The 12592-nt window shown below is 45.4% G+C and overlaps 1 protein-coding gene across 7 annotated transcripts in view; it reads right to left on the bottom strand.

Moving 5' to 3' along the window:
* The window catches only part of LOC147008821 (IQ motif and SEC7 domain-containing protein 1-like), a 634685-nt gene that overhangs the window by 81438 nt on the left and 540655 nt on the right, over positions 1 to 12592 (bottom strand). The window contains exon 1 of one of the 7 annotated variants that reach the window (XM_085863869.1): positions 2613 to 2976. The exons of the other annotated variants lie outside the window; for them this stretch is intronic. Within the exon in view, the coding sequence (XP_085719995.1) occupies positions 2613 to 2683 (71 nt within the window). The 5' untranslated portion in view covers positions 2684 to 2976. Of the gene's footprint in view, positions 1 to 2612; positions 2977 to 12592 lie in introns of those variants that run through there. 7 annotated transcript variants of the gene reach the window in all.

Below are 12592 nucleotides of genomic sequence, written 5' to 3'. Positions count from 1 at the left end.
GTGTTGGGAAGAACATTCTGAACAATATTTGTTTTCCATTGTAGAAAGAATGCCACGAGTATGTTCGGCTGTTATATCTACAAAAGGTGGCTACTTTGATGAGTACAAAATTTAGATTAAATTTTGTTCAACAAAACAATTCCGGATGATTTCTTTTTTATCTGCAATTGTTTATTTGTTCTGTGCTTTAATTTCAGAGTACATTGAAACATTAAACTGATTAAATTTCAGGAAAAACTGAAAAATGGGAGTGTTCTAAAACTTTTGACTAGTGTATATGTATATGTATATATATATATATATATATATATATATATATATATATATATATATATATATATATATATATATATATATATATATATATATATATATATACACACACACACACATACATACATACATACATACATACACACACATACACAGTCATTCTCATAAGTTAAAGCATTTGCAAGACACTTTAATATGCTTGTTCTACTGAGCTTTGATGCCCATGAACCGGGAATTACTGTTGACAAGGCAATCCCCAAACTGCCCCCGGGGCACCGAAGATGCTCGCACTGAATTGGTGTGTTGCTAAGAGATGAAGAAAGTTCTTAACCAAATGTGGCACACACTGCTCTCTGCCTACTCCTGTGAAGAAAACAAATGAGACGGCCTCCGATTGGATTGGTACTGCAGTTACTAAACATCAAAAAAATGCCTGGGTGCAGAATGTGATCACAAACTAAATTTTAAAGAAGCTGCCATGGGTTTGGAACAAAATGAGCGAGCTTGCATGCTGATTTCACTTGCGTATTGGCCGTGGGTAGCATCATTTGCTGGGGGAGCAGCTGTACCACTGATGCAGCTCCCCCTGTAGATTACAGCAGGAACTTGTAATTTTCTCAGCGTGCCTGCAATCGATCGCCTACTCTTCGCGAAGAACAACATGGAATCTTTAACATCCACCAACTAATGCTGGCAGACATGCTGGCCTATTTAACGTCCATCCGATGGATGGCACACACAGTGATGAATCACCTTGCCTGTGAAACACCAGGATGAAACCCATGCTGGAGAGCTTTGAGGGGAGTGTGCAGATCTCGAGAGCATCCTGCTAGTCTAAATGTGGGTTGTGGTGGATTGAGTACCCTTATTACATTTGTCAGCGTAGGGTATTCATATTGCACTCAGGTCCGTTTTTTTTTGTCTGTCTGTTTGTCCGCACAGAATGTGTTTATGGAGGCCACAAATGCCACCGAGTGGTAGCCACTAGTACCCATTATAATTCTTCAACCGAGTACCTCTATAAAGTCTGATCAATTTGAATGTGAGTACATCTATAAAATATGTACAGTACAATTAGAATTTGAGTACATCTATAAACTACGTTCTGTATAACCACACAAAATTTGTCCTGGTGAGGGTCTGCAATCTTTGATTGCTTGTTCTAGTTATTTACTGTTTTATGTGAACATAAACTAAGGATTTTCGAATAAAAAATGACAAACTTATTTTCAGAATTTAGGTTTTTACAAAGATTTTTTTCGCTTTGGCCAATGGATAAAATAAATTTAGTGAAGGTCCATAGGTATATACAATCAATACACCACAGAGGGGAGAGGGAATGGATTGAAAAAGATAAATTTGAGAAGAATAAGAGAATAAGGGAGGATGACAGAGAAAAAGGAAGCAAAGGAGTTGGGGAAAGAGGTGAGAAATAAATATAAATAAAAGAAATAATTAATTAAGAGGTTGAGGGATGAATATTGAAATGTACAGCAAATCTTAGGGGATATAGGGGATTATAAATTAATCAACTTACTCAACACTTACACGAGCCTCGACATGGTATACAAAAAAACTATAAGAACAATAACGTTATAAATATATGTATGACCTCTACAAAGGCAAGCAAATGCTGTCTTTCCATCAATAAATACCAAAGACAAATATTTCAGGCCCTGCCATGATAATTATTCACACAGTTAGTGTCTGGGCTGAGGGTTCACTCAGGCGGAGCGTTCGCTGAAGATATCAGAGGCTCGCGTGTCCAATGCTGGCAGCCGATGGACAGAGTCAATAATCCCAAAGGCAATGCAATCGTGAAAAAGGGACCCAGGGGCCATGGAATACCAGTGTCCTCAAACCTACCCTCACTTCAGGGAGAGATTACAAATGCTAAACCCTGAACGTGTGCTGCATGTACACATCCACACAATTAAATGTCTCCCTGTGGTCCCGGCAATTCATCTCCTCTTATCTAAGGTTCGCCACAGCTCTTGGCTTGAAAAGCAGCTTGGGACTTTTCCCGGCCTTTTCCTCTCAGAAATTAAGAGTGCAAGCGCTCTGCCGCTGGCTCGTCGTGGTTATCCCAACCTGACAGCCTTGAAATTCACAAAGCCACTGATAGGGTATTGCTCTATTGAATAATGCACTCTGGCTCAAAAAGCACAATGGTTTATTCTAAAACAAAAAAGGATTCCAATGACATCCCATTTGTACAGGTAAGAGCACCATGGATGAATCAAAATTGCAAGAACCAACACTCCCTCCTCCTCGACTCCCTTCTCTCCTTCTACAAACATTTTATATCTGATCACAACACACCAAGAAAACCCACTTACCAAGTGTCCACAGCAAGTTCTAGCAGAGACTGGCTCCTTTCGATGGTGCAGTTCAAACACCAAAGAGACATTGCCGTCCTGGGACAGCAGTGGTGATGAGGTGAACCTGCCTTCCCTCAGAATCAGATGACTTAAACAACACGATGGGAGAAAAGATATCCGTTATATCTGCAGCCTGTGCAGCATCGGAATGGTGGGAACAATACCAATGTGAGCACGATATTAACCATCCTGAAGGAGGTGCGGAGTTACCTCCGATGGTCTTCAAAAGGACAGGAACTAAGAAGGCGAGACATGAAGTAAAACATTTGTCCAGGCCTGCTTGTCACAGCACGAAGTATGAATGCGTGAGCGCTTTGCTTGCCCAGAGATGGAATAGTGAGTGGGAGGGAGTCGAGGAGGGAGGGGATCCTGCAATGAGGGGCTTGTGCGGTGGTGCAGGAAAAGGAAGGGCAGGGCGGTGAAGTGATGGTGGATGCCAATAAGAATTTCCCTCATTCCACAAGCCACCAACGGATTTGTGGTCAATCTCTTTCCTTCAAAATACCAGGACACACCGTTTCTCCCTCGAGAATGAAACCGCTCAACAAAACTGCCCAAATTTCATCAGAACCCAGAAGATCTTAAATCTGCTTCTCACTCCAAGGTTGGACATGATACAGATGCAGAATGATGAGTGAAAGAGGTTAAAAAAAAAGAAAAGAAAAAGATTTCCTGCATTCCAAACTCCAGGATGTATGAGGAGTAGTCGAGAAACGTTTCTGGACTTTAACCAATCCTGGAAGGGTCCACCACTCTGGTGCAGGATACTCAGCTGGATGTGATTTGGAAAAGGATTTGTAATTTATTCAGAGTGCAGGAGATAACTCCCCTATTCTTCGCAAAAGACACCGTGGGATCCTTAACGTCCAACAAATGCTGGCAGAAGGATCCTCCGGCTTAACGCCCATCTATGGGAAGACACACACATCGATGCCTCGCCCTACCTGTGAAACATAAGGATGACAGTTTATAGCTGGCTGAGACTCCAACTCAGGTGAGACAATTCAGAGCTGAGTAGGCGTACCTCTGGGATACCCCACATATCCATTTTTGAAAGTCTCCTTGGATCTGGCAAGCTTCCATTTAGTCTGTTCCCACAGACGACTCCCCTCCCCACAGGCTTTTGTTTTACTCTCGTGTTTTCTCTTGCAGTTTGGATGAGGAAATGTGAGAGCTGGAAACTGCATCATTTAAACACCCAAAAGTATATAACACCATCAAACACCTGGGTACGAGTGAGAGGTACACATGAAAGCTGAGGCGTTGGAGGAAAAGGTTGGTGGGGAGTGGGAGAGGAGTTTGGAATACCATTTGGTCCATTAAACCAGCACCATAACCACATCCTCTTAGCTATGCACACAACTCACCTAATGTAATTTATCCTCTTTACATAATCAATCTTTTTATCTCATGAAATTGTAAAATTCACATCTCATTAGAGTCTCATCAATATCCAGTCCAATTGCAGGCTCTGCTGTACGTGACCTTTGCTCTACCAAAGATTGTTCTTTTGAACTGTTTTTTCCATCTATGTGACTGCAAATGGAACACTCTATTTAAACACCCCCCCCTTTGGACATGATAACCCCCCTCCCCCCCCCCCCCACAGGGTTGGCAGGATAGCTTAGAGGTATGCATGCTCGCTTCTGAGCTGTCTTGCCTGGGTTTGAATATCGACCCAGCTGTAAACTGTCATCCTGGCGTTTCACATGCAAGGTGATGATACAATGCTTGTGCCATCCCTCTGATGGATGTTAAGCCGGGTGTCCCTTCTGCTTGCATTAGTTGGTGGACGTAAAGCATCCCACGGTGTCTTTCGTGATGAGTGGGTGAGTTATCTCTGGCACTTTGAACAAATTAAGAATTCCTGCTCAAACTGAGGGTAGCAAGTGGTCTGGTCCTCAATATGCCTTCACACCAGGTTACGCCGCTTGCTACCTGAGAATGTGGTTGTTGCCTGGCCCAGCAGCTCCTACACAATATTCCTGGGTCGGTCGCATTGTTGCAATTTTTCTGCCAGAACGCACGGAGTGAATACCACTTATCAATCCCAAACCGAACCTATAACATGTAAACCCATATGGTGAACATAAGAACTTGCACTCAGACGGAACACAAAGGAAGCTAATTTTAGAGGCAAAATTGAGGTTCATCCAACAGGAAAAGCCACCAGACAGGTTGTAATGCAGGCATTTCCTGAATGGCAGTGCTACTGTCGGTAGTGTTTTGAGGATTTTTGGGCCAATCGATACCGTACTTGCGTATTCAAAGAAGTTTAATAATAAAGCATATGTTCCCTTACAAGGAACTTCAATGCAGAAGGTCATTAAACCCACCAAGCCTGTACAATGATTGCCAACCTATGGTTGTTTTTTCCATGTTCTGGCTTTTTCAAATGCTGAGCATCAAGTAAGGAAGTTGCGCATTCCAGTTTTAAGGTCAATGGTGTGACTCAGTCGGGGTTCGAACTCACGACTTCCCAGACTCACAGCGGACACTCGAACCATTACGTCAGTGAGTCTGGTTGATGTCATTTGTGCAGTCTGTTGCCAATGTGCAGAGTAATTATTAAATTACGAGGTGCACTTTCCCCAGCCAGTGTGATTTTTGGTGGCGCAGTTCCAATCTTACAAATGGCTCTTCGGGTGCCGCGCCAGTAGTGGAAGTGGAATCCTATCACCCAGGAGGAAAAGCTGGCTGTCTTGTTTGCAATCACTCCTGTATATCAATATGTAGACAATTCGATGCCACATTTTTGCCAGAATTCTAGCCAAACGTCAAAAAAAACGAACGAACTCACAGATAGCTTCTCGAGGTAGTTCAAAAATAAATCGAATACAAAATCCTTGTTTTTAAAGTTCGTCCTTCCTGAACACAAGCACAGTCATTAACCTCACCAATAAATTTTTTTATTTTTTTTTTGTATGCAGCCTGTGGCTGTTGATTGAATCATTTCTGGGAGCACAGCTGTGCCACTGATGCAGTGCTCCCCGTTTCCAGTGAGCTTTGACTAATTTTGCCAACCCCAGAAGGATGATAGGCTGAGTCAACCCACGCGCGCCCGATGACGGTGGAAGTTGAAGTGAACGAAACGCCGATCACGTTCCAGGTCGATACGGGAGCAGCGGTGTCGCTCATCGGCAAACAGACCGCGCGTAGACTCAACGGCTTGAAGCTTATCAGGTCAAACCTCTCGCTGTTCACGTACACCCGCGAGAAGATAACGCCAGTCGGGATGGCAGACGTGTCTGTGCGGTACCAAGGCCAGGTCGCCACGCTTCGGGTGTATGTCGTACGGGGGAGGGGGCCGTCTCTCCTCGGCCGAGATTGGATGACCCGCATCAGGCTAGACTGGGCCGCAATTCACCTTGTGCAACCCGTGCCGAGCCAGTGGGAGGATCAATTGGAGGAGATTCTTCAAAGACATCAAGGGTTGTTTAGCGACGACCTTGGAGAACTCAAGGGCATGGAGGCGAAACTCTTCTTGAAGGAGGGGGTGGTTCCTCGGTTTTGTAAACCGCGTCCGGTGGCGTATGCCCTGCGGGACAAGGTCAAGGGTGAACTGGATAGGCTGGAGGCCTGTGGAGTGATCGAACGGGTGTCGTGCTCGGATTGGGCCACCCCGGTTGTCACGGTGCTGAAACGGAATGGAGACGTCCAATTGTGCGGGGACTTCAAATCCACGGTTAACCCGGGGCTCAGCGTGGAGCAATATCCACTGCCATCAATCGATGAGATATATGCGCGATTGGCGGGGAGTCAATACTTCACGAAGCTAGACCTGCGTGATGCATATTTTCACCTGCCGATGGATCCCGGGAGTAGCGAGCTTTTAATAATCAACACGTGTCAAGGACTCTATCGATATACCCGACTATGTTTTGGGATTGCTTCGGCCCCAGCTTTGTGGCAGAAAGCCATGGATCAGGTTTGCATTGGCCTGCCCGCTCAGACCTACCTGGACGATGTGCTCATTGCGGGGAAAACTGCGGACGAGCATCTTGCGAACATTGCCCGAGTGCTGACAAAGCTAGAAGCGTGCGGCCTGCGCTTAAACAGGGACAAGTGCGCGTTCTTCAAGCAGCGCTTGGAATACCTCGGGCACATCATCACGCCGGAGGGGCTGTTGAAAGGTCCTCGGAAGGTGGAGGCGATTCAGCGCATGCCACCGCCTCGCGACAAGACGCAGCTGCGCTCGTTCATTGGTATGGCCCAGTATTACCAAAGGTTCGTGCGCGGGCTCAGCTCACAACTTGCGCCGTTAACGCGGTTGCTCAAGAAGGACGAGCGCTGGGCTTGGGGGCCTGCACACCAGGCGTCGTTCGACCGCGTCAAGCGGCTGCTCACAGAGGATACGGTCCTCGTGCACTACGAGCCTGCGCGTCCGCTCCTATTGGCATGCGACAGCTCTGCATATGGCATCGGGGCAGTGCTCTCCCACAGGATGGACGATGGTTCCGAGCGGCCTGTTTGTTTTGCATCCCGGACCCTGTCCACAGCAGAGCGCGGATATGCCCAGATTGAGCGTGAGGCTCTCAGCCTCGTCTGGGGTGTGCGGAGGTTTCATCAATATCTGCTGGGGCGGCATTTCACTTTGCAGACGGATCACAAACCGCTTCAATTCATCCTGAGACCCGAACGCGGGGTGCCGGTGGTAGCAGCCGCGCGAATACAGCGGTGGTGTCTGTTTCTGGGTGCTTACGATTATGATATTCAGTTCCGAAGCACCGAGAAGCATGCTAACTGCAACGGGCTCTCACGCTTGCCATGTGCGGAGGGTCCAGCTGCGTCTGAATTGGGCGACCGGGTCGATGTGTTCGCACTGGACCAGGTCCAAAGCGGGCCGCTCACGGCCAGGCAGGTCGCGGTGGAATCGGCTCGTGATCCGGTGCTTGCCCGTGTCGTCCAGGCGATTTCTACGGGGAATTGGAGCGATCTGCCTTCGACACCGGCATTTCAACCTTTCACGTCACGCGCAGCGGAGCTGTCGTTGGTCCAACGGTGCGTAATGTGGGGAATGAGGACCGTGATTCCACCGAGGTTCAGGCAGCGGTGTTTGGAAGAACTGCATGTCAGTCACCTTGGCATCGTGAAGACCAAGAGTCTTGCTCGTAGCCTGTTGTGGTGGCCGGGGTTGGACAAAGACATTGAACAGTTGGTTAAGCGTTGCGCCACGTGCCAGACAGATGCTGATAACCCGCGTCGAGCTTCGGGTCTCTGGCCTGTGCCAGACCGAGCTTGGCAGAGGGGCCATGTAGATTTTGCGGGACCGGTTAATGGCAAGATGTTTTTGATTGTGATTGATGCATTCTCTAAATGGCCGGAGGTTGTAGTAATGCAGCATACTTCAGCAAACATTACAGTAGAGAAGCTGCGGACGATCTTTGCTAATAAGGGGTTGCCGGAGATCCTGGTCTCTGATAATGGTCCGCAGTTCATCGTGGGTGTATTTGATGAGTTTATGCGCCAGAATGGTATTCGACATCTAAGGTCCGCACCGTATCACCCTGAGACGAATGGCCAAGCTGAGTCGTTTGTCAAGATGTTGAAGCGGGCTTTGCGCAGGGGGGGGGGGGGTGTTGCACCTGTGCAGATGGTGGTCGATGTCATTTTGCTCCATTACAGGAACGCAGTTCATCCTGTCACGGGTGATTCGCCGGCCATTCGTCTCTATGGACGGGCTTTGCGGTCCAGGCTGGATTTGCTACGACCTGGAGGGTCGGGGAGTGGGGCGATGTCGCGTCCGACGCGGCTGCGCAGCTTCGAGGTGGGGCAGCGGGTAATGGTGCGCGATTATTTCCACGGTTCCAAATGGGTGCCGGCGGTGGTCTCTGTGGTGCTGGGGCCGGCGAATTGCATGGTGCGGACTGATGGTGGGGATGTGTGGAAGCGGCACGTGGACCAGATGCATGATCGCTGTTCAGCGTCACCCCCCCACACCTCCCCGAGCCGAACGATGCGGGACCCCCACCGGTAGTATCGCCAGCACCTGACGTTGTATCGCCGGGGCTGGCTGGGCCGGCGCCAAGGGGGGCTTCGCCTGATGCCGTCCTACCCGGGGACGTCGAGCAGGCTGGGCAGTCGGGGGTAGCTGGTGTTGCGGAAAGTGCGAGTCCGGCGAGGGTGTCACCTCGACCGAGCCGGGAGGCGTCTGAGCCTGGGCTGTCTGGCGGCGTTGCCCGTCCGAGGCAGGTCAGGGTGCGGCCGCGGTACTTGGAGGATTATGAGTGTTGATGGGTTTCCGATGGTCGTGTTGTGATTATCCGTTCATTATGTGACGGGTCATTTTACGAGGGGAGGAGTGTGCTGTGTCACGTGATTGGGTTTTCGTATATCATGCCTCGCCCGCTAGGGGTGGGGAGAGTGTGCTTCTGGTCGTGCAATAAAGCGGAGTAGATGCTGGCCCGTGTGCTTCTTGCGTCCCACCGCACCTGGTACACCTGGTACATTAGGCCTGAAGGCCTTTGCTGATTATACACTGTCTGGCTTTGTTGTATCAGATTTCCATTGGCTTTGTTTGGCTCGAGTGTTAATCACGATGAGGGAACATGAAAAATCGAATCATATGTCGAATAAAAATTATAAGTAAGGTTTAATCAAGCCCATACAGTACTTGCCTCCATAAAAAATATAGCGTCACGTAATTTTATCAACAGCCCCATGTTGGGGTTAAACAATCTGTGACAGTGTGACGAATCAGCTCGTTCTGATATAACTGTGACGAATCAACTCTTGTAAGAGTGATTTAAATGTGCATTTTCCAATCAGCCCATTACCAGATTTGTAAAGTCAATTCACTCGCACTTTAATGGCAAAGTCCCGTACCCTGAAAATCCGAACCAGGATTTTATAAACAAAATGTTTTTTTTTTACCACAGAGAGTAGGAGGGCAAAAGAGAGGGAGAGAGACGCACGCACACACGCAAAAAAAATGTTGTAGCAGATAATATGGAATAGGAAAAGACTAGAAGCGAACGTAGAATTCTTCTTACTTTCGCTTCTGACTTTACCTATTACCTCAACATTACCTTCACAACAACAACAACAACAACACCGCCGAGAACAGGATCTCATCTGAAAAAAAAATTCCTAAACATTACCTTCAAAACGAAAACTACACCGCCAAGAACATGATCTCATCTAAAAAAAAATATTACCTCAACATTACCTTCACAACGACAACTGCACCACCGTGAACAGGATCTCATGTAAAAAAATTACCTCAACATTACCTTCACAACGACAACTACAACGCCTAGAACAGGATCTCATCTAAAAAAAATATATTACCTCAACATTACCTTCATGACAACTACACCGCCAAGAACAGGATCTCATCTAAAAATATATATATTACCTCAACATTACCTTCACAATGACAACTACACCACCTAGAACAGGATCTCATCTAAAAAAAAAAAATACCTCAACATTACCTTCACAACGACAACGAAAACGCCGAGAACAGGATCTCATCTAAAAAATATATATTACCTCAACATTACCTTCATGACAACTACACCGCCGAGAACAGGATCTCATCTAAAAATATATATATATTACCTCAACATGACCTTCACAACGACAACTACACCGCCTAGAACAGGATCTCATCTAAAAAAAAAAAAATATATATATATATATATATATATATATATATATATTACCTCAACATTACCTTCACAATGGCAACTAAACCACCTATAACAGGATCTCATCTGCAAAAATAAATATTACCTCAACATTACCTTCACAACAACTACACTAGATCTAGAACATGATCTAGAACCTAGAACATGATCTCATCTAAAAAAAAAAATTACCTCAACATTATCTTCACAACGACACCGACTAGAACAGGATCTCATCTGAAAAAAAAAATCCTCAACATTACCTTCACAACAACTACACTGCCTAGAACATGATCTCATCTAAAAAAAAAAAAATACCTCAACATTACTTTCACAACAACTACACCACCTAGAACAGGATCTCATCTAAAAAAATAAATACTAGAAGCGAACGTAGAATTCTTCTTACATTCGCTTCTTACTTCACCTATAACTTGTTCACAACTGTATACGCAATTTCCGGTTACTTCGGCCTGGATTCGGGATCAGCGATCAAATAACGTAAATCACAATTAAAAATTATTTTTTGATGATGCGGGAGATATCTTTATTAAAATCAGTGGAGGAAATACACACCATGTCTGATATTATTTGGGTCTTTCATGTCTCCGACGATGCCTTTATCTCCTGGCATGCATCATTCCCCATGACAAAAACCGGAAAGAAAAAAAACGGAAGCAAAAGGGTCATAGCCAACGACACGGATTCCAAATTGCCAGGGGTATTGTGCTGTTGTTGTTTCCTATTCTCTCATGTGCACGCGTTAAATATGAGGCTCACTGCGTTCGCTATAAAGCTAAATCCCCTGTTCTAAATCATGACAAATCTTATCTATCTAACCTTATTCATTCACATGTTAGCACAGCACAGACACGGCACAAAGTTAGTGAGACAGAATTAGAGAATGTAATCTGAGCCGTGGGTCATAATATTTTTTTATTCTCAGACCCAGCTTTCACCACATAGACACGTGGGACGTCAGCAAGTATGAAGGGGTTAAGTGGACAGAGAAAGCAATAAATAATAATTTTGTGACCACAGTGTGGTCATTGTTGTTCATTTGTGATGCATCTCATAGGTTATCAATCTATTTAGGGCACAACAGCCCTTGAGGGTGCCCATTTTATGGATACAATTCATGTCGATGTTGCTTTGCAGAGGAAAATGGACACAGTTACTCATCGAAATTAGCCTGGGATATTGATATTGAAGATCGGAGATTCGCATTTCAGTAGGACAACAATCCAAAGCACAAAGCTAAAGCCACAAAGATAAGATGGTTAATTATTAGGTCCGATACTTTAGCCTATCTTTTTGACCATTATTTGGTCTATATACATACAGTATATATATATATATATATATATATATATATATATATATATAATATATATATATATATATATATATATATATATATATATATATATATATATATATATATATATATATATATATATATATATATATATATATATATATATATATACAGTCTGACCCCGTATATAAGAACACGCTCGGGAGTGAGAATGTATGTTCTTACATCCGGGTTCATCATCCACTTCACAAAACTGGCCACGGGAGGCAATGTATGAGCACCAGGGGTCATGTACTTCACAGGGACGGTGATATCAATTTATTTAAATGAACGTGTTTATTCTGCTGTATTGGAAAACACACTGGTTTCACGTGTCGCACTTTGGATTCACGGTGAAAGTTACTTTGCTTTCACGAAGGAGTCAGACAGTTTGGTTTGGACCATACTTCTGTTTCTGCTCTCCAATATTTTATCATGGAGAGAGTACAGAAGTTTTCTGGCGTCGGTGTTGTCACTGTGATAAAAATAGGCTGTCAGTGTGTCAAGCGCCTGGATGGCTTGGAGCTTCGTGGGTGGTGGCACAACCGATTCTTCTCTCTCTTCGTCTTTGTCGTCTTCCATCTTTGCTTGGGGTTGCATTACAGTGTCGACAATCTCTTGATCAACCATTTCACCGTAGCACTCTGTCCCTTCATCGATGTTGACAAATGAAAGGAATTCCTATTGTGTAATGTCCGGGACATGCAGAGCTCCTGCGACGTCTTCTTCGGCGTTTTGTTCAGAATCGCATTCTTCATCTTCGGACTGTTTCACGAAGCCAGCCTTCTTGAAGCAGTTAGCGATTGTCTGGGGCGTAACCATGAAGAGGGCCCGTTTCAACATGTGCATCACCTTCAGAACTGTGATAGTTTTGCTCACTTCTGACGCTGGTTTTTGTGGCACGCTGTCGATAGCAGCAACTTGAAGTCAAACAATTTCTCGTTGGTACG

Source organism: Eptatretus burgeri, chromosome 18 (genome assembly GCF_056783735.1).
Source record: "Eptatretus burgeri isolate ZD-2024b chromosome 18, Ebu_testis_v1, whole genome shotgun sequence".
In the NCBI taxonomy this organism is placed as follows: Eukaryota; Metazoa; Chordata; class Myxini; order Myxiniformes; family Myxinidae; genus Eptatretus; species Eptatretus burgeri.
This window is presented reverse-complemented; position numbering and strand designations above follow the sequence as displayed.